Genomic DNA, 23,380 nt, shown 5'->3' with positions numbered 1-23,380 from the left:
ACTTTAAGCTTCTTCCACTTATTGTTTCGTGGTTATTACAATTTTCAGGTGCATCTTGGATAATGTCTGTGACAGACAAAATACTAGGATGATTAAACATGTCTATTTCTCTGTTGTGTATTCATTCCATTAAATTTTACCTTGTATATAAAATACACAAACAACTCTAAAAAACAAGCACAAATCAAATATATTCTGCTATTGATATGAAATAAAACATTAATTCCTTACTATAACTTACATTTAGACTTTTTTTTGTTCATATGTTCATTATCAACAGTATCTGCTGACCATGCCACTTTCTTTTTAGGTTTGGGTTTCTTCAGCTTCAATCGCATAGTTGGCACAACCTGTAATGCAAATATGCTAATTTACAAAATTCTCATTCTTTGAAAACTCGATATATAGTTTGGAGTGGAGTGACATCATAAATATAATATTAAAATTGTCATTTATACCCCCCTTTGAGAACCAAGATTCATAACATGCAGGGAGGATTTTTTTTTTTTTTAATTTGATTTTTATGGTGCAAAGACATCAAAGGTCATACTGTGCCAAGACACAAGTCACAGCAGTACATATGGTAATTCCTTAGTAGGACAATCATAAAACATCTATGCCCTTAGCAGGATTCAAACCTGCAACCTTTTGGCTGGAGAGCAGATACGCTAACCACTTGGCCAACCAGGCCGGCTGCAGGAAGAAGAAGAACAGGTGAATAATATGATTGCATTGGTCAGATAATTCATTCTGAAAGGTGATAAATATGGTATGGAATGGGAGAGGATGTGAAAGAGTAGTTCAGTGAGGTGAAAGAAATCACAAGAGTCAAGACTGTAAATCTATTACCATGGTATGACAGGAGCAAGCTAAGCAAGATAACTGCAATTGCAAATGAAGACTGTGTAGGAGAAATGACAAGGAATATGCTGATGTATGGACCTGCAAAATGAACTGAACATGAAATGTGTTTGGAAAAATTACTGTTCAGTGAATGTGAATAGTCAGTTACTAAGATATGTCTGAGTGGTTGTATTATACACAGATGCATGCATTAAAGTAATGCAAACATCCAGGAAATGGATGACTTGGTATGTCAAGAAAGTGTAAACTGTGGTAACAAAGAAGAGAGTTTGGTTTGAGATTCAATTCTAGCTTCTTATCTGAACTAATCATGTTCAGAGTTCTTAGCAGATACACTACTTGAAAAGAAGTCAGACAACCCCATGGGCAAGGTACATCGTGCCATGTAACGAGTCACGTGTTTGTATCTAGTATAAATTAGAGGAATATGATGCTTCCAAAATACTGCAGCTATGTCCAGGTGAAATGGCTGCAAGAAGGGAACTGATGGAGTTTGAAAGAGGCATTGTGATAGGATATGATGTTGCAGGCCTATTGGGCTATCCCAGGTCAACAATCAGTGATACTGAGATGGAAGCACAGGGAGTCAACTGCAAGTGCTACCCACCACACTCACCAAACATGACCGTAGGGTACTACGAAGGATGATATGTAAAAACCACCATTCGTCGCCCAACACATTGAATGCAGAGTTCCAGGACATTGACTGGAACAGGAATTTGCAGAATCTTAGAATTGCAGAGACTCATTACATGGGTTTCTATGGAAAGACCACAATATGCAAGCCTCACATTACCCAAACCAGCATGTAGTCATATTTGGTGGTGCAAAGAGCATGTACAATGGGATGTGAAGGCTTGGAAAACTGTATTATCATGCTATGCCGTCTACCAAGCAGATGGACTGTGTGGGTGTGGCAGATGGTAAGAGACCAGTGAAGGTCTCTTACCAGAGTGAATAACCCCAACTCTGAAATTCAGAGGTGACGGTCCTGTTTTTCCTGGTTTGGCTTCAGACCTCTGTTTGTGGTGCTATGCACACTGAACTCCAAGAGGTATCTGAGCATTCTGGACAATGCAATGCTTGCTACTTGTATGCTGTTTCTACTGAAATGACCATTATCTCTTTCAGCAAGACAATGTACTGTGACATAAAGCTGCTGCACTATCTGTGTGGTTTGTGGATATGAATGTCACCACACTTGACTGGCCTTCACAAAGCCCTCATCTCACCCTATTGCACATCTGTGGGATGAGCTGCAACATCGTAGGTTAGATCAAGGGACATCTGCCCCACAACAGTCCAGGACCGAATTACACACCTACCTAAGGAAGAATTGTCCAAAATTCCCATTGATTTCTATCATACACTTGTGGAAAGTTTGCCCTGTAAGATTGCTGCAGTCACTACAGTAAAAGGAGTTTCTACATCTTATTAAGGTGCAGCCATGGCTGTTTGTTCCTCATACCATGATGTCTGTTGACTTCTTTCCATTCAGTGTACAGTGAAGCTGAAAATTATAGCCATTAGTGAGATCTGGCTAAAAGAGGAAGACATTATTACAGAAATAAAATGCAATGAATTCAGTTCATTCGAGAGTACTACTGACTGCAGAGGAATTAAATCCACTCAGAGTAGAAATTTCCAATGGTCGTGAGTAAAACAGGAAATGGGATGGGGGCTGTCTAGTGTGAGATAGAATGTTAACAGGACAAAATACCCAACTGGGTGTTGATACAGATCAGGATCACCTGAAGAGAACTGAAATACATGAAGATAAATCTTATGGATACAAGTACGACTATTAATTTTTCCTTCATTTTGCATGCTTGTTGCCAGGAAAATTAATTCATAGTTAGTCAGGGATAACTACCTAAAGCCAGATGTAACAGAAGGAAGTTGGAATACAATAAACACTGGATCCAGTAATAGTATCTGTGAATTCATGTAGAAATGCGATGATCACCATGCCTCCAACTGGTGAGAGGCATGCAGCTTGACTTGGGAGGTGGTATGTGTCTGCATGTACACGAACTCTAAGTTAGTGGTGGTATCGCTTCTTTTAGGTGGCTAAAAGAAGCAATATCTGACTGCATACTCATAGTTAAGAGAATTAATTGCATGAGAGTTAAATCAGAAGAAATTTTATTGCTATGCAGCAGGTAAATGGAAGAATGATCATGCAATAATAACTTAGTAAATATAGATAGTATAAAATTGTCATATATACAAGAAATAGCTATCATTTTAGTAAGATATAAATATATATAACTGGCAAATCTATTAGCATCTATATGGCAAGAAGGAACTGGATGAAAGAACAAAAAGGCAGATGAACTAGATATCTTAAACAGTTACAAGTGCTTAATTGGAACACAGCAGTTGGATTGGATGAGATATTGGCACAGATGCTGAAGGAATGTGCAAAAGAGATGACAATGCCCCTGACCTAGTTAGTTGTTAAACTTGAGTCTCAATACATGCAAGATTCCAAAGATGTAAGAGAGCAAAATAATTTCATTATACTGTTGACTCACTACAGCAAACTCTGAGGGATCACATGAAAAGTTTGTTATAGTGAACAGTTAGCCACAGTAAAATTTTTTAAGTATAGAATTGTACCTGTGGAGTTTTGATAATGACTTTTGAGTAGTGTGTTATAGTAAGCAAGTATAGTAAATATGAGGGTCATATCAGGGAATGCGGTGAATTCCAGACTGATCAGCATCTCTGGTGTGGTCATCAAGGCACTGGAAAGATTGGTTGATTTTCAGTTATTTGCAGATTATGCTAACTTAGGGAAAATTATAAGGAACATGGGCAATAAAGAACTCCTGCAGGCTGATTTGAACAGGGGTTATATGGGTAAATGATAATGAATCTCAATTCAATCTTGCTAAGCACAAGGTTATGTATTTTGAACAGAGGACATTGCAGGTAGAGTATTATATTAATAAAAATTTGCTAGAAGTAGTCAATGAAGCTAGACTTTGTGGACAGTGAATTAAAGTCTAGGGCCACACTGCTAAAGTGGTTAATTCACTGCATCAGATAACAGCACTGTTAAAGAAAACACAACTTATAGGAATAAGGAAATTATTCTCCCACTTCATAAGGCTTTGATAAGATCACATGAAGATAAACTTCCTTGATTACTATGTGCAAACATGGTCACCTGGGTTTTAAGAAAATGGAGAGAGAGAGCTGAAAAGATTCAACAACAAATAACTTGCATGAAAACTAGCCCACTGAATTGTTCATGAGGTTAGACTGAAGGAATGTGGTCTTCAATATCTGAGGAACAGATGGAGGATAGGAGATATGACAGAAACACACAACACTGAGGGGATCTAAGGCATATAAATATAAGTCAGATTTTGCAGATTACAGATGGTAGAATTAAACTTGAAAGGGGGGGGGATCGTTCCTGGAAGCTGGCTAGGGGTGTGGTTAAGTATGTGCAGTTCAGGTTCATTTCATGAATGTGTGGAATAGGATATTGTTAGATGCTGGAAGTGCATCTTTGGTGTCTGAATGGACCCTCTCTCACTGAAAGTTTGGACTCCCTTTAGGAGCATTGATAACAATAATAATCCTTTACCCAAGCATAAGCAAACAAAGTGTGCACATGAAGTATCTTCATGACTAGGTTACTTGTATGCAGACAACTGACTTCATATCTGTTGATACATTATGGAGCAGCATAGCAGTGAAAATACCTCACCTGTACACTTATAGAAGTTTGCTTATACCTGGGAAAAGGATAAAAATCAGATAATTTCTTATCAAGTGTGGTTAAATGTGAACCTTCCCATAATGTATGGCAATAAACATGTCTGAAAGATGTACTGTGCATTATGGGATGTAATGAGGCAATACCTCACATGAAAACTTGTTTGCCAATACAAAAATAAAAACATGAAGTACAATTTACTTTCTGACCATGCACTTGCTACATTTAATATGTATACTGTGTAACTTGGGCATTCGATGCAAATGATGTTATCTGCTTAAATAAATCTATCTCAATTCTTCAAGCTCCTTTAACCGAATTAAATAATTACTATAACAAACTTGAAATGAAATATATTCTAAATAGTGAACCTGAAGTTTTGGAAAATTTACGTGAAAATGGCAAAATAAATATGAAAATAGATAGCAGAACAAAAACCCTCTGTGGTATATACAACTAATGGTAACTGTACTACATTGTTTTTAGCTGGCTGATATGATCCAGATTCAAGTTGTTCAGTGGTTGATGTTTCATAACCTGATGTGAAACTACACCTTGCTTACTAGATGCTTGAAATGACTCAGATCATTAATCCTGCCATGAAAAAGATGATGAGATGGAATACCAGCAGGCAAGCAAGGCTAGTAATGGCATACATCCAAGAAAATTTATGAATTCACTTGGACATTTACTAGTAAAATGCCAACATAACAGAATATACACACACACACACACACACACACACACACACACACACACATACATATATATGTGTGTGTGCGTGTGTGTGTGCGCGCGCGCGTGTGGTTTCTTGGTGATCAGGATGTGGGAAGTGATAGTCAGAATTCAGAGATGAGTGACCAAGCTGGTGACAAGTCTGAAATGCTGCTCCTATGAGTATAGGTTGAAGGTATGTGGGCTACAAAGTTCAGCAGATAAGCATAAAAGATGGGACATGATGGAAATTTATAAGATATTAAATGAGTTTTATAAAATTGATACAAAAAAAATTTTTCAATATATGACAAAGAGAACTGGGGGGGGGGTCATCTGTGGAAGTTGTGTAAGAGCGCAGACCAGATTTTTTGCATGGAGAGTGGTGAATGAGTGGAATAGATTGCCAGAATTAGTTGTGAGCACCCTAACAGTGAATGAGTTTAAGGAGTTTAAGGGAAATCAGAACATGAGTAATATATCTCACTCTTGCTGAAGACAGAAGCTAAGAAATAAGCGATCACATAATATGGCTGGTATTATACACTTTGAACTCTTGCCACAAAACCAAACAATCACAGCTGAGGTATACTGTGAACAACTCGATTAATTGAATGAAAAACTGAAAGAAAAGAGGAGTTTTCTTTGGTCAATCGAAAAGGTGTTGTTTTTCACCATGATAATGCATGCCCTCATAGTGCAAGAATCACCTGTACCAAGATTGAGGAACTCAGATGGGAAAAGCTTCTACATCCTCGGTATTCTCCTGATCTTGCACCTTTAGATTACCACTAATTTGAAGTTTATAACATTTCATTAATGAAAAACAATATGATACATTAGCGGCACTGAAATTGAGCCTCTGTGATTTCTTTGCCTCCAAATCTCCTGAATTCTATAGAAATGGCATTGAGCTTTCACGATGTTGGAAGACTGTTACTGATTCAAATGGAGAATATATACTTGATTAAATTAGCAAGATTCCCTGACTAAATTGAATAACTGTTGTAATAGATTTGGTATGAAGGTCAGCAATAACAAGACAAAGACAATGAAAATAGGCAGAAGCATTGAAAATATCAACTGCATTCTGAATGAAGAACTTATAGAACAAGAAAAACGTTTCAGCTACTTAGGCACGATTTTTAGTGAAGATGGTAAATTAAATATGGAAGTAGACAACAGAATAAACAAAGCTGGTATGGTAGGAAGTCAATTAAATAAATTTATATAGAATAAGAGAGAAATTAGTCAAAACACCAAATTAGCTATATACAACATTGTGGTCAAGCCAATTTTAAGTTATGGAGCTGGATTAAAAATAAAACACTTGACCAAAGACTAGAGACCACAGATATGAGAGTCCTCAGAAAGATTGTGGGTGTAAACAGATAGCATCAATGGCAATATCATATTAAAATTGAGAATATTAGGAAAGAACTTGACATTGTTAGCAGAGCTAATCTCACGTGGTATGGTCACTTAAACAGAATGGGCGAGGAAAGATTAGAAAAACAAGATTAGCAGGAAAAAGACCCAGAAGAAAACCAAGATACAGGTGGATCGATACATACAGTAAAGTGCCTTAGAAGATAGAAATATAAGATTTGATAATGTCTTGACAGGTAATAGATTAACTTCGAGGAAAATTGTAGACAGGAAGTTAGTGGTGATATAAGTTTTTCATAGTACTATTGTATTCTGTACACCCCTTGATGGCACATATCAGGAATTGGATGCAGATGATAAAAATTAATATGACAAGAAGAATAGTTCTAAAAATAACTAAAACCAATCAGCTTTCCAAGGTGAACTATAGAATGAAATAACATTATTCAAGAAAAAAATAAAGTTTAAAAGAACTAAACCTTAGTCTCAATTACCAGTTAGCCTATGAAGAAAACAGCAACTGATTTAACACCTTGAAGACATGTGGTGAAAAGTTAAAAGGATAAAAAAAAATAATAACAATAACAATAAAAAAAGAAATCCTAACTTCATGGTGAACTCAAGAAGTTTAAAAACTCAGTCCTGTAAAAGAAGAAATCATATCAAAACAGTACCTAGGAAGTAAGTTGGTAGATACCCTCAGAATACAGAGAAAAATTTTTGTAAAAAGTAGCTAAACAAAAGATATGAAAATGCTCCAGGAAGACATATATTACAATATGTAGAACATAATAGGATCAAAGTGGAAAAAATGCTCTGGATGCTATCAAAAAAAAGCTTATATATACAGCAAAGAGTTTTGAAAAGGAATCATGGATGACAAAAGTGACATAGGAGGATATTCTGGATGTCTGAAAATATTTTAAATGAGACTGACAGAAGCAGTGAGAAAACTAGTAGCAATTATTCAGGAGGAATGCAATCAGCAGTACATATCAATTGTTAAAAGTTTTTCCACTTGGTTATACTATGCCAAGAAATTACTCTGCACGGTTAGTCTAGTGGCTATGCGCTTTGCAACCATATGTTTGGGGAAGGAGCGTCCTAGGTTTGATTCCCGTTGACGTGAGGAGCTTAAGGATCTTCCTCGGCCATGGCCAAGTTAACTAGTCTTGGGTGTGGACAGCAGGGTTTTCCTCCCAGTTTATCTGGGGTTTTTCATCCCGCAAGCAGACAAACCGGCCCCGTGAACACACATAGATACAGTCAGGAATACTTAAGACAATCCCTCCAGCCATAGGTCTGAATTGTCATCTATGCTGGTCCCCAGCCCAGATAAAAATGGGGGGGATTGAGTGGTGCCATACCTCCCAGCTCGCTGCCATTGAATCACCATACGAATGAATGAATGAACAAAGAACTCATATACTTGGTTTAATCTTTTATCCAAGTGTAAGCAAACAAGTTTGCACCTTAACTATTTTCAGGACTGGGGCAACTTGTATAAAGAAGCTAATGACTTCACATCCTTAGTATACGAGTTGCCCCAGTCCTGAAAATAGTTCAGGTGCAAACTTGTTTGGTATCTTTAATTTATAGGACATATCAATACTTGAAGTAGAAAAACGTCTTCAGAAACCAGAAATGAAATTCAACATTTATCAGTCAATCGTTTTAATACAACATATATGCTATTCATATTTATGGGTACTTACACATGTAGAAAAACAGCAATATATTTCATCCAACATAACATGGATATTAGGAAGAAACACCTATTAACTATTCAAAAACATCACAAGAATGAGCATGTAGCCTGTGCTCACTAGCTCATGTCTCAGTCACAGCTAGCCGAGAAGATTACACTAACAGAGTTCAAAAGGTACAAATGTAAAAGTTTGTGCAGACTGGCATACAGTCAGAGCAGTTAAGGTTCAGATGATTTCATAGCATTTCGCATGTTTTGAAGAAAAGATTCAAATTTGAATCTGCAGGAATGAAGAATCTTTGGATCCATAGAAGTCTATGCCTAGTGTCAACAGTATGAGAAGTAAGGCTGGACAGATTCCAATAATGCAATATAGTTTTGATGTTCTTGGATTCTAATCAAAGCAGAGCAGTCAAAGTAGCAAAGATGACAAATGAGTACTTTATAGACATCTGGTAAGGAGAGAAGTTGTAATGTATTGTTTCTAGCTGGTAAGAAAGAAGACAGTTTCCAAGATGGCTTGAAGGAAGTGTAGACTGAATTTGTGAAGAATCCATGCTATTTGTTCAAAGGTTCCTTTAAGGTAGGGGTACTGAAACTCTCTTCACATCAGATTGTAGTCTGGTCGATAACTATTAATTTTCTGAATGGTAGTTTCATTGTATCCATTAGACATCAGATTGATCACATGATGTGCAAGACTTCTGATAATACCTATCTTTTGCAATTAATGACGGTGTGAGGACGAGTGAATGTATCTGCCAGTGAAGGTTGGTTTTCAATAAACCAAATATTCAACATGACCTCTAGAATTTTAAATTATTAAGGTATCCAAAAAAGATAGAAGCTGGGATTCACATTCAATAGTGAACTTGATATTGGAGTACAAAGAGTTTCTATTCTCCAGGAAATAAAATACAGTGGTAACTCGACTTACGAATTTAATTCGTTCTGACTGCGGTTTGTATCGCGAAAAGTATGCATCTCTAAACCCAATTTTCCGTTATATCTTATGAGAAATCAATTAATCCGTTCCCAGATTCAAAAAACTATTCTCAACTAAATGAAGAAAATGCAAAGAAATGGAGGAGTATTTTTATTTTTACACTATAAATATGCATTTTGTATATTATTATATATTAATTTTCATTTATGAAATCTTTGGTTTTATATGATTAGTATGAAAATCATTTTGCATTAAACTGTAAAAATAAAATCAATTTTCTTGTGGCTGGTTTTGGGGTTCAGGAGTTTGATTTGTTGTCATCAGTTGCTTCTTTTTGTCTGTTAGATGAGGGAGGTTTAAAAAACCTATCCAACATTGGTTGAATCTGTCATTTCCTTAACACCCTTCTAAAGTAATTAATCACATCGTCATTGAAGATATTGGTGGCTATAGAAACAACATCTTGATTTGAATGCCACTTGTTAACAAATTCTTGCAATTCGTCCCGGTGCTGCAAGGTTTTTTTTAAGTCACTTGTTGGAACTGCTTCCTTTTTGTTGCTGTCTTCTTCGTCCTCTGAAGACATTTGCTTTTCCTCCTCATCCCTTTCTTTTTCCTGCTCTCATCTTAACTCCAGTAGCTCTTCAGTGGTCAGCTCAACATTGTGCTCCTCTACATCTGCTTCATCAACTTCCAAATGCATGGTTTTGCCCAAGTAGACAACTGTATCTACAATGTCAATTTCGCTTTCAGGTTCCAATGCAGTTCCTCGGACACAGTCGGGCCATAACTTTTTCCAGGCTGATTTTAGCATTCCCACAGAAACATCTTCCCATGCCTGACTAATAAGATGCAAACAATGAAGAATATTGAAGTGATTCTTCCAGAATTCCCTGCGGGTTAATTCTGTGTCGGTGATAACTTTGAAACACCTTTGAAAAAGAGATTGGTATAAAGCTTTTTGAAGTTGGAAATAACATATTGATCCATTGGTGGTAGGAGTGGTGTGGTATTAGGAGGCAAGAACTTAATTTTGATGAAATTAAACTCTTCATCCAAATCTTCTTCCAACTGTGGTGGATGTGCTGGAGCATTGTCTATTATAAGAACTTTCTCAGGCAGACCCTTTTCTTGTAGATACCGTTTCACTGTGGGAGCAAAGACCTCTGTCAACCACTCACAGAAGAATTGTCTGGTTACCCAAGCTCTGCTGTTACCTCTCCACATAACACTGAGTTTGTTGTTAACTTCCTGCTTTTTAAAGACTAGTATTTTCAGAATGGTAAACCAACTGAGGTTTCATCTTCAGGTCACCACTGGCATTGGTACAAAAAAGTAAAGTTAGTCTGTTTCGTTGGCATGCGTCCTGGCAATGCTATTTCCTCCTTAGTGATGAACATTCTCTTAGGCATTTTCTTCCAGAAAAGCCCAGTTTCACCGCAGTTGAAAACTTGTTCTGGTCTGTAACCTTCTGACTCAACCAGTTTCTGAAATTCCTTCACAAACCTTTTGGCAACTTCTTTGTCAGCACTAGCACCTTCTCCATGTTTAAGAACACTATGGATACCGGTTCTATTCTTGAATTTCTCAAACCATCCTTTGCTAGCTTTAAACTCTTCGCCGATGTCTTTGCTACTGCTAGTGGATGACAAGTTCTGCGAAAGATCTCTGTAAATAGTTTGAGCTTGTAAACAGATCATGTTTTGAGATACACTATCTCCTTTCAGTTGCATGTCATTAATCCAGATGGGTAATAAAGTTTCCATTTCTTCCATAACTTTATTTCTTCGAAATGACACGACAGATACTCCTTTGGCCACATCCAGTTCCTTATTAAAATATGCTTTCTTGACAATTGTAGTGGTGGATTTGGACAAGTCATACTGCTTGCACAGATCACTTTGCCTGCCTCCTTCCTCGTATTTTTACACAATCTCTTTCTTAATTTCTATTGTGATTTTCTTCTTCTCTTCTTTCTTAGTTTTTTTGGCCTTATGTTGAAAATAATATGCTGATCAGTGAAATTATGCTTATCTGGTAGATTATTCAGAAAATAAACGTGAAGCTACAATAAAATACGTCACTTATAAAAAGAAATACATACAGTACACATAATAAATACAAACCTAAAAAAAATCTTCACGAAGCATATTGTTTGTTTACACAAATACCAAAACAGATACACAAAAAATCAAATACGGGCAGCGTTCGTTGTACTTCAGATAAATACGACATACTAACAACAATTGTTACACTTCAGACGGTTCAGCACGCACTCAGCTAAACATGCATAAAAAAAGTATAATATAAAACAGGCTTTAGTTCATTTGAAAAGAAAAGCATCACGGTTCGTATCTAGAGGTCAAAATGGGATATGAAAAAAGTTTATATCTCAAAAAGTTCGTATGTCAAGGTACCACTTAATTCTGAGTGAGAGAGACCACACTGCAAAGATATCAAACCAGCTCAGAAACTTATTTCTTACCATCTACAACAGATACATTACCATCTCTCTTCCTCTCTTCATTGCTCATGTATCTATCAACCACTTGTTCTATCAGAAAGACGGCCAGGCTGGCCGAGTGGTTAGCGTATCCGCTCTCCAGCCAAAAGGCTGCAGGTTCGAATCCTGCCGTGGGCATGGATGTTTGTGATTGTCTGTGGGAAAACTAGTGCCGGTAGATGGCGTTGGGGTAGTTGTGGTCAGTTGGTGGATAATTAGTGAATGAATGGTGCAGACGGTTGTAGAGCAGGTACACTCCGTCGATGAGTCTCTGGACTCCTTGGAGGTGTCAAATAATAATCATTTGCTACTTTGATTAGAATCCATGAACATGACTATATACTATATACATTGTTGGAATCTGATAAGACCAGCTTTGCTTATCATGATGTTGACACTAGGTTTTCATTTATTCTTCATTCAAGCAGTTTCTAATTTGATAATCTTTTCCCTGAAACATGAAACACTACAAAATCATCTGAACCTTAACTGCTTTGACAGTATGCCAATTCTCCACAAGAAGTAATTGCTATTAATTGTTGATATATTTATTTTATCGTTTTTTTTTTAAATGTGCACAAACTTTTACATTTGTTCCTTTCAACTTTAGTAGCATAATTCTGTCAAATATGATATGACTGAGACACGAACTAGTATGCACATAATGATGATGATGAATATATCAGAAATTTTTGAATAAAATTTTTTTTTTTTCTATGTGTATAAAAGTATCTATAAATAAGCATTCAATAGTATTTTAGAAATCAATATCTACATCACTATTCTAATCAGACTGATTAAAAACAACATGCTCACTGAAAAGCCTCACAGAGCAAATTTACTCGCTGCCAGACTTTTCAGTGACCATTAATGACACCAATTACAATAATGAAAATAACAGAAATCAGACATAATACAAGGGATACTCCTTAAGAAAATAGGCAAAATAGCTATAAATATTAATATCAATTTTAGAGGAATAACATTGAAAATTTCCAGAAGCAATATTTATCAGTTCTCTGAGCTACTAAGCTCTTCCCCCCCCCCTCCTTCCTCCAACATTCCTACATATCACTGGATAACACAACGTAAAATTCCTACATAATATTTCCTAACCTTACACCTCAAGCTGACCATTCGGAAGACTACAATTATCAGTACCTATTCTTCAACTCTATGCTGATGACTGAACAGAAAGCCATTCAGGAGATCCATTCATGGTAAAAAAACAGGTGAGAAACAAAGTTGCATATTAGCACCCATGCTTCTTATAATTCATCATCTCAATCATGGAATATTTTCTCTAGTAGTTGAAATAATTTGTAGGATAGAGGAAACTTTGTAAACTTGGTAGACTCCAATCAAAAACCAAGAGAACTAAAATGTAACTTCAGAACCCCAGTGTCTACTGACAACCATGACAATTTCTTTCACTCTAAAACCACTTGAAGACAGCATTTTTAAAGAAGCCTATAAACAAACTGGCCTAAGTGAAAACTTCAAAAACACACAAGTGATTCACAAAACTGCTCTAGGTAATTCAATACACATGCCTGTTTGAGTGGATGGGTTAACCCTAGAAAATATGAATCCTCTATCCTGGTAGTAATCTTTCAGCAAATGTTAACAATGAAGATAAATTTTAGTGCCATCTGAGATACCCTAGTATAGCTTTTAGATGTTTTAAAAAATAAGTCTTTGATGACTGGGAAATCTACTACAATCAAACTTGATTTATGGAGCTTTTTATCACAATTTTGCTGTATGGTTTAAAACATGGACCACAGAGAATCCAAATGATTCAGTTATTATTTAGAAATATGGCTCAGGCAGCTTAAAGAATATAGGACCAGTATATTATGTCTGTAATGATATGTGCTTTTCTGGCCAACTTGCTTGCTTTGCAGGATGACTCAATGACTGAGTGGAAGGGCAGGTCCACTAACAGTGTTGTGACTGACACTAACTGCATGAGCATTACTGAGGTAACAATTATCCACCACCAACTTTGCTAAACTGGTTATGTTATCCACATGCTAGATACTTAACTTCCAAAAGAGAGCTTTTGGAAGCATTGCTCAAAATTGAAGAAACACAAGAGAAATGCTTCAAGGATAATCCAAAAGTGAAATATGAAGAAATGAACATTGACATAAATGAGTGGAAAGCTATGGCTCTAGACAGAGAAAGATGTGCCTATACAATCGCAACATTTTGAAACTATGGCATGGCACAAATTGGAGAAGAGGAGAATGAGAAAAGGTTAGCAAATCACATTGGCAGAATCCTCAAACTACATCAGTGCCCCCTAGAAACATATCACCATTCGGGAAAGTTAGTAGATCGTGAATCAGCCTTCTCCACTCATCATTTTTGGAAAACAATCATACTTGTCTGCGAGGGGCAATAATTATCTAAAAATAACACTGAAGAAAATGATTCCAGAGTTTGATTGATGACTGGTTTCCTGGAAGATCTCTTAAAATATCCCCAAAGTACATCTTTAGATGTCAATTTGCCTTCTAAAAGAATAATAAGTTCTTCATAAAAGGGACAGATGACAACTACCACATGAAATGCAGGCATGCTCTGTGTGACAAACAAGACAAAAATGTGTGATACGTGGACAGAGAATTCTGGTTTGTAATAAGTACTTAAAATGAAATTAATCATTAGAACTTTGATTATATGCATTATAAAATAAGACGCATCATTAATCACTCCATGTATGGCTGCATAAAACTGCCTTGTGTATACAAAATACTTACTTCGCATAAAATTTCACACCAAAAGCGTTTCTAATAAAGTTATAAAACTTTGATTCGAACTACAGTACTCGCCTGGTTTTCACCTTCTGACTCCGATTCTTGATAAGTAATAGTTGATGTTGAAGTTGCACCATCTTCTACTACTAGCCGACTTTCGGCCATCATCGCTTAGCTACTGAAATAAGAGTAGAATATGATCTGCTTTATCCAAATTACAAAAAGCAAATCATAAAAATAAAAAAAAATTCACAAGAAATATAATAGTACTGTTTTGTTTAACGCTTGTTATCCAAAAATTCTAATTTTGATGAAATAAGAAATGTACATTCAACATACAATTTTATACCTTTTTTGTTCAATTTTTTAAAAAAATTGTTCTCTTTTCATTCCAGAAAATAACACAGAACTACTTAATCCTCTCTTTAGCACCAACTTAACAGAGGTTAAAAATAAATAAATGCAAAACTATCCTGCAATGCTGAGAAGAAAGTAAACTACACAGTATAGAGTAGACGGCATCAAATACCGTACATTTGTAGCACCAGTTAGTTCAATGGGTTAATAGCTCTAATAAATAAATCTCTAAAATAGTAATCAAACTGTAAAACCAAATGCAGTCGAACTGAGCGCAACGTCGTTATTTTGAAATAAATAAACAAGATATAATATAAAAAAAAGCAACAAACATTAGTAGACTAACTAACAAATAAAAAGAAGTTTAACATATACGAAATTAATGGACGGCAGATGGCGTAGTATGTAAATAGTTAATAGTGGCGTAGTATGTAAAGAGTTAATAGTGGCGTAGTATCCAGTTGAGGGATTAAGTAGTGCAGACCATGGGTCACTAGTCGCAATGTGTACCCTCGTGCGATAACTCCTTGGATACCTAGAAGGTGCGCGTGATAAGAAGGATAAATTACAAGTACCCTATTATTATTGCCACGAAGTGCTAATCTAAAACATCATATAAAACTGCAATACAATTCATAGGAACTGTTGTTTAAGAGATACTTATGCCCTGAGAGGTTTCGTTAAAGTAACATAAAAAAAAAAAAAAGGAATAAGTATAGTTCGCCCACCGATTTGAGGTCCCTCGACACTTCTGCGCATGTCAGAAAAAGGAGAATCCATTCCGATAATAGCATAATCAGTCTGTCTTCTGGGATGTAATAATAAACAAACTGAGTTTGTTTATTATTACAGGTCGGAAAATTTAGCTTTTCTTTTACGAACATTGCTGTTTTTAAAGTGTAACTATTTTGCTTGTATAACAGTTGGAAAAATGTACGTAGAGTGTTAATACGTGCAAATACTGCGTTCTACATAAAACAATGTCACTTCGCTCCATGATAAGTTTCCTTTTATTCTGGGACTTTTTTAAAACAAAATCCGATTTCATGAAGTATTTTCCTTAAAGTTTCTCTTTTCCAAAGAAAATTAATTTTTTCTTTAAGCACAGGAATCAATTTCGGAATAGTTGGCACTCTTTTCTCGACCACGTAAAATTCGTGAATAGTTCTTCTTATAACGTGTACATCAAAATCATTCAAAGCTACGGTTTCGATGGTTTTCTTTCTCTGGCGCTTTTTTTTTAGGCGATTTAAATTTTGGCTTACCTTCACCTTTTGATTCCCTACGAATTCTTTTAACAGTCGACCCCGATACGCCCGCAATTGCACTTGCACGTTTTATGACTTAAGTGGAACAAGAAGACGGCCTTCTGACGATTCTTTTTCGCAGAATGTCAGCACATTATTCAATATTCTTTTGCAAGAGCTACTGAAACGTGTAACAATAGAACTTGTTGACTGTACTGGATCCATCATACAAATTAAAAATAAAAAAATAATGCAAAAAGAGAACAACAAAAATCAAGCTTGTACCAGTACAGCGACAGACAAGAAAGCACGTGATTTCGCATGTTGGCGACCAATTCGTACATCCTTCATTTCTTTCTCCCCTTCAGCATGAATCGACTATTCTTGGCACCAAGCCAAGAAGGGATCTAGAAAGGGCGAACTATAATAGCATTTATTTAATGCCATATACTGTACTGTATTTCAGTCTGAATATTGCAGGCCATCATCAGTGGCAACAATAGTTAATTGCAAAGGAAAATGCGAACAATGGATTGATTTGAAAAAGTAAGAGCCGATTGATTTTATACATAAATAAAAAGCAATGGTAGAAATGAGAAAATATTGCAATATTAAGTATTCGTTAGCTATTTAAAAAATATATTGATATGTTATTAAAACAAGCCTTTCTCATGCCTTAGATAAAAAGATGCAGTCGTTCCAATTTAAATTCGGACGATGAAGTAAGGCCTCAGTGCTTTCTTCAAACAAGCGTTCAAATTTATACCGACAACGATGAATTTCAGACCATCGGATGTTGTGATCTGTATCTATTCTGTACTGTGCCAAGCCAGATTTTTCAGACGTACTGTTGCTAATAAAAGACTGGTGTTCTTGCTCTTGCATTCTCTTCATTACAAAGTATCCAGTTTGTCCAAATTATGAACGATGACAGTCATGAGGAACTTGGAAGACACCAGGAAGAGCTAGAGGAGACTGTCAATCACTTGAATATGGACACATGCTAATAATTTGTTGATAAGAAGAATAGTAGCCACTAAATTGTATTTCATAAAAAAAATCAGGTAATGCCTTTTTGTTCCCGTATAGGGAGCAGACAAGGCCGTTTTAGCCTTATCTAACTCTTGGAGGCTGAGTAGGCAGTTCAATCTCCACTGGTAGCCAATTAGAGATAGCTGGCCCAATTAGTAATAGCCTTAGTGGTATAAGAGCTTTCATATAATCGGTACGCAGTGAAGGCGACTAAGAAGCGCCGTCATCTCGTGGTTCCTAACACAATATTTTTAATATCTGAAAATAGTTGGTGTTCTACGGTCGATTTTCCTGAGTTTATGGGACGAAAAACCGACTGTCCGGGAGAAAAAACCCGCTTGCCCATGTCAGAGATCGACTAACTCGGGAACCAGTCGAAAAAAGGCTTAGAAAATGGTAACTCAGTCGGCAACTACACTCCAACTAAAAGTCAGTCTTCGTGCGGTCACGCGCCAGAGTGCAAACACCACTTCTACTGAGCTGCACAGCAGAAGTGGCGTTTGCATAAGAATTCTGGAGATGGGTTCTGAGATGCTAGAAATGTATCGGATCGGAACTCGTCATACCTTTTCTTTGAGGTAGGATTATAGGGATTGAACAGCTTTTGAATGGTCCTTCCTGAGAAGCGATTGTGTTTAAAATATCGTTTGATATTTAAGAGTTCCTGCTGTAATAGTCGAGGTGTAGAAGAAATAGTATGAGCACACTGCAATAAAGTTTTAATAATTCCAGTCTGCTGTGGTGGATGATGAGCTGATGTAGTGTCCAGTAAAAGAAGACTTTCAATAAACTGAAGTAATTAATTCATCTGATGTGAACGAAGGAACAGAATATCTAAAAAAGGACAATTTGTGGTCTTTTCCATTTCCATAGTAACTTTAATTTGAGGATGTAAATTGTTTGTATTAGATAAAAAACTAGATAATGTGCCGTCCACTGCACTAGATCGATAGAAGAAAGAGCGTCGTAAGTTTAATTCTAGTCGCCGACTAGAAAAACATTTTTGACCAGTTCCCGAGTTAATCGATCTCTGGCATAGGAAAGTGGTTTTTTCTCCCGAAAACTCGGATTTTTCGTACCGTAAACTCAAGAAAAATAGCACCACACTTTTCAGACAGTGAAGATAGTGTTAGGGTTAGGGACCACGAGATGGCAGAACTTGTCAGCCGCTTCTCTTCACCGGATGCTGTGTGTATATTAGTGATAGCTTGGGCCAGCTATCTATGAATGGCTACCAGTGGGGGTTGAACTGCCACTCCGTCTCTAAAAGTTAGAGAGGGGTTAAAACAGCCTTTTCTCTCTTACTCCCTATATGGGAATAAAAAGGTATTAGTTAATTTGATTGGATTTTGGATATAACGAACCCAAAATGAGGGTTGAAGGTGTATGGATGAGAAAAGAAAGGATATCTTCTAAATGTTCTAAATAAAAGTTAGCAAGTTTGAGAAAGAATGGACTTCTCATTGTGGTTCCTTCATCTTGATTTTAAAACTTATTCTGACAAATAAAATATCTGAAGTGCATAAAAATGTAGAATAATTTCACTATATCCTGTGGAAATGCTTCTGAAAATAGATGTGTATCCTCAAGTGGAGAATGCACTACATCTATTTTCAGAAGTATTTTCACAGGATATAGTAAAATTATTTGTGAAGAGAGATTCTATATCAAAGCTAACCATTATATGAGTGAGTTATAAGGAAATATTTTTCACTTTATCTAGAAAATTGGAATAATCTTTTTATAAATAAGCAGCAGCTGCCAGTTTGAGCTTCCATTAAGTGTGCTAAAAATAGGGCTTTTTGGCAAGTAGGTGAATTTACCATAGGTCCAAGATACCTAGGACCTATGGTATCTTCGGAAAACCATAGGTCTTAGGTAAACTAGCAAAGTAAGTTTTAAGTTTTCTATGATGTCTCCATGCGGCTTACAACTTCATTTAGTAAAGAGTTCAGTTTCCTGAGTTGTCTGTTAGTGAGATTCTAATCCAATTCTTAGTATGTTGATCGATTCCAAATTAAAATAGCATTTGGTGGAATCCATAAGAACAATAGCATTTCCCTTGTCAGACTTAGTAATAATGAAATGAATGTTGCGTTTTAAGGATTATAAAGCTTTCATTTCAGCTTAACAGATGTTTGTAGGTGAAAGCTTGGAGCTGAAGTTTATTAGCATCCTCACTAGATAGACTGAACCAGTTCCATTTAACGTTAAAAAGGAAATCTAAGTAGTTAGGTATCATTTTAAGAACTATGCAAAAATCTTGTCCTTTTGATAAAGTAAGGACTTCACTCTCAGTTTACCTCACTCTCGTCCTTAGATGTTTACTACCCAAATTTCTAGAACAATATGAAGTGCCCTTTAATTCATCATCATCAACAACAACCATGGGTCCAATGCCCATAGGTGTCTAATGCAATCTTGATATGATTCTTCCATTGCATTCTGTTTTGTGCAAAATGACTCAATTTGTGTATAGAGTTTCTGCACCATTTGACAATGTTATTGCCCCATTCTCTGTTTGGTCTTCCTTTTTTTTTCTTTCCTTCAATCATCCCAAACAGCAGCATTTTTATTTCTTCTCATTGTTCATTCTACAGCAGTATAGTGTTCATATTTATAGTTCGGATCTTCCATATTTTGTCCATGGCTATTGAAATAGTTGTTGCTCTGGCTATTCTAATTTTTATCTCTTTTTAGGGTCCAAGTCATGCGTCATGTGTCATTCAAGATATGCGAAGTGTTCCACATTTTCCAGTTGAAATCTGTCTATGGTAACCCTGTTGAGTAATTTTTGTTGTACAAATATCATTGTTTTAGTTTTTTCAAAGTTGACATTTAGTCCATATCTTTTTCCCTTTGTGTATAGTGTTTGCAATGTCCGTTCCAGTCTTGCTGCGTCTTCAATCAGGACGATGTAATCTGCAAAGCAGAGGTAGTTTATTCTCACGCCATTTATTGAAATGCCTCCACCTTCTTTAATCTTATCTAGTGTTCTTCCCAGACATGTGATGAAGATGATTGGTGATATTGGGTCCCCTTGTATCCTGATTTTTGCTTGTGCTTGGCTGTTTATATCTTTCAGCAGGCGGATGAATTTATTGTCCACATCATAGGATTCCAAGACAGCCCATGTTATATTTTAGTCAATATTATCAAACGCTTTTTGGAAGTCCACGAAACGCCAGTATATCTTTTTGTCCTTTCTTCAAGCTTTCCCTGCTATTAGTCTTATATTTGTTGCACTGTACTTCGATCTTTTCGAAATCCGACTTGTTCATCAGGACGATGTGCCTCCATATGACTTTACAGGCATTCTGTTAGTATTTTCAGCAGCACTTTCCCAAGATGACTCATTAATGCAGTAGTTCTGTAATTGGTGCATTCTAAAGCACTGCCATTCTTATGAAAAACAACAAGACCGATTTTTTCCAATCTTCGGGGGCATACTCTGATCTCCATATTTCATTACCTATGCATTTCGTTTACAACTGATTCTTCCCCGTATTTTAGCATCTCGCCTATTATGTTGTCATCTCCAGGACTCTTGTTGTTCTTAAGATATTTTATAGCCTTATTCACCTCCTCTTCCAAAATGTCATTTTCAAAGATCTCTGCTGGTGGAGAGATTGCTTTTAGTTCTTTGATTACTTCTGTTGCAGTATTATTTAGTTGATTTTTATATAGTTCGCTGCAATATCTTGTCCATGTGTGTGATTTCGGTCTTGTCCATCAATACTTTACCATCTTCATCTTTGACTGCTACTGAACTTGTTTGCCACTTCTTATTGACATTTCCTATAACTTTGTAGACCTTTCTAATTTTGTGTTGTCCATAGTACTGTTCACTGTCTTTGCACTGGTCTTCCAACCATTTGGCTTCATCATCAGTTAATGACGCATTTGACACTGCACTATCACAACCTAGATGGTACACTTTTACAAAATGATCACTAAGCAACTCAACTATTTCATTTGCTTCTGTAATTTCCCTATCATCAACACTTTTTAAAGTAATCTTTCCATGGTCATTCTTCCTTTTACTGTCGTTTAGCGAATCCTTAGGGTTTCTTTTGGATTCATCAACTAGCTTCCTCTCATAATTAGCTTTGACGTTTCTTACCCTACAGGTTACTCTCTTTGCCTGTACCTTGTATTGCTCATGGGAACGCTCATCACATTTTTCTTTATACTTCCTCCACAACCTTTTCTTTATCTGCAACTCCTACTTAATACTATTATTCATCCATTTTACTCCCACTTGATTTGTCCTTCTGACTTTGGGAATACAGTCTGATACAGCTTTCTTTAAATACTCCTTGACAATCTCCCACGCACCATTAACATATCTCCCCTTCAAATTATTATGCCATAGCACTGCTTAAAGCTGACTTCTCAGCTTGTCATAATCACTAGCCTTGTAATTCCACATATACCCCTTCTTAACAGAATATTCAGCATATCTTACAATCTTCCAGGTCAAGATCACATGACCATTTCCCACAAGTGGAGACAGTGTAACTAAATTACTTATTGATATGTTCTCCGATGTTGTGACCCTATCTAACGCTCTAGAATCTATTTTCCCTTTCATTACCTGCTGTCTCAGGTAGTTATCTCTTAACAACTGTATAAACTCCATTTCCTTTGTTCCTTGTGACCATTCCTTCTCCCAATCTATGTCCCCAAAGTTAAACCCCCCCGTAATAATTATTCGACCTTCACTCATCGTGCTAATTTGCCAATACAAACTATCTCCATTCTCTTTTATACCCCTTGGATTATAGGAACAGCCGATTACATATTTCGCCTTGTTGATCTAAATCTCACACCAAACAACCTCGAATGAACTGCCCTCCACATAGCATCTCCTTGAGGCACTTCTACATTTTTTGGCTTTAAAGCTTCGTCTGTCATTAGTAAAACCCCTCCTCCCATTCTGTCATCTCTGTCCTGCCTGAAAGTACTGTACCCCTTATATTCAATCCTTATAACTGTATCATTCTCAGTTAACCAAGTCTCACTAATTCCTATAATTTTTGGCCAAGTTGTACTAAGTAATGACAAAAATTCTTCGCACTTATTCCGAATACTTCGAGCATTGGTATACATAAGCTGCAATACTCCCTTCCTCCCATAATTTCTCTGTGTGTGAGTTGGCTCACCATGCATACTGTTAATTTTCTGCAAACAATTAATCCCAAATTCACAGTGATTAATGACCTTAGTACTATTTACAGCTGACTTTATCACATGCCTCCCTAGCAAATCCCATTTCCCTGTTTTTGACCATCTACTCTATCCTTTATCAATAAATGTTCTAAATTCCAAACGCCCAATCCATTTAAGTGCAACCCATCTCTCTTAAAATACTCCTTCCTTTTATCAAACTCATCCCAGACATTCATAAAATGAATATTCAGTTTCATTTCTCTGCAAAAGCTTTTAGACAATCTTGACATCATTCCATTTACTATAATTGCTCTTCTGTTTAATTCATCACTATCAAATCTTAGTAGCACACTGATGATCTTTCCACTCTTGCTCTTTGCATTCATTGCTATCATTAAATCCTTAAAATCCTGTCTCACAGAAAATCTTTCGCTACCTAGATCATTCGTTCCTATAACTGCAATAATCTCACTCACTCTATCTTTCTGCAATTTCACAGCCTCATTTATATCCTTAATCTTTAACCCTGGATAATACGCTTTAATTACTCTACCATCCTTCACACCCTTAATTATAGAATCCCCATACAACACAAAAAATTTTTTGGCTCCTTTTTAACTTGACATATTGTACAGGCAAACACTTGGAAAATGATTAAAGCAAGTATATAGTGTCATGTCAAGTTCAAACCCCTGTGTTTGTCTCCATAATATCTGAAAACAAGGTTTTATTTTATTTTCTTTTAATGTGAATTCCAACTATGAAAGGCTGTAAGCCTATTGTATACTTTAGTACCATGAAATGGTTCATAGTTTCACTGCTGGCACTGAAATTCACCTACCATTTGAATGATCTTTGTACTTGGTTGGAATCGAATTCACAACCCTGTATGTGTGTTTATTTATTTATTCGTCTTTTGATGAGTTAGAAGTACCTGCCAATTTCAGCAA

General features: G+C 36.3%; 1 protein-coding gene across 4 annotated transcripts in view; it reads right to left on the bottom strand.

The window, feature by feature from the left end:
- Positions 1 to 15,527, bottom strand: part of LOC150103997 (uncharacterized) — a 72,500-nt gene extending 56,973 nt beyond the window's left edge. The window contains exons 1-3 of one of the 4 annotated variants that reach the window (XM_090396667.1): positions 14,962 to 15,527; positions 14,698 to 14,800; positions 242 to 350 (exon numbers count right to left, since the gene is read on the bottom strand). In XM_090396667.1, coding sequence (XP_090252793.1) covers positions 242 to 350; positions 14,698 to 14,790 — 202 coding nt within the window. In that variant the 5' untranslated portion in view covers positions 14,791 to 14,800; positions 14,962 to 15,527. Of the gene's footprint in view, positions 1 to 241; positions 351 to 14,697; positions 14,803 to 14,961 lie in introns of all 4 variants that reach the window. The other 3 variants (XM_090396668.1, XM_090396666.1, XM_090396669.1) reach the window with 3 other exon arrangements.
- Between the last annotated feature and the right edge of the window lie 7,853 nt (positions 15,528 to 23,380).

This window comes from Typopeltis vanoorti, chromosome 8 (genome assembly GCF_054136105.1).
Source record: "Typopeltis vanoorti isolate ZY-2024b chromosome 8, IOZ_Tvanoo_1.0, whole genome shotgun sequence".
NCBI classification, from domain to species: domain Eukaryota; kingdom Metazoa; phylum Arthropoda; class Arachnida; order Uropygi; family Thelyphonidae; genus Typopeltis; species Typopeltis vanoorti.
The sequence above is the reverse complement of the archived record's forward strand: the minus strand, read 5'-3'. Positions and strand labels throughout refer to the sequence as shown.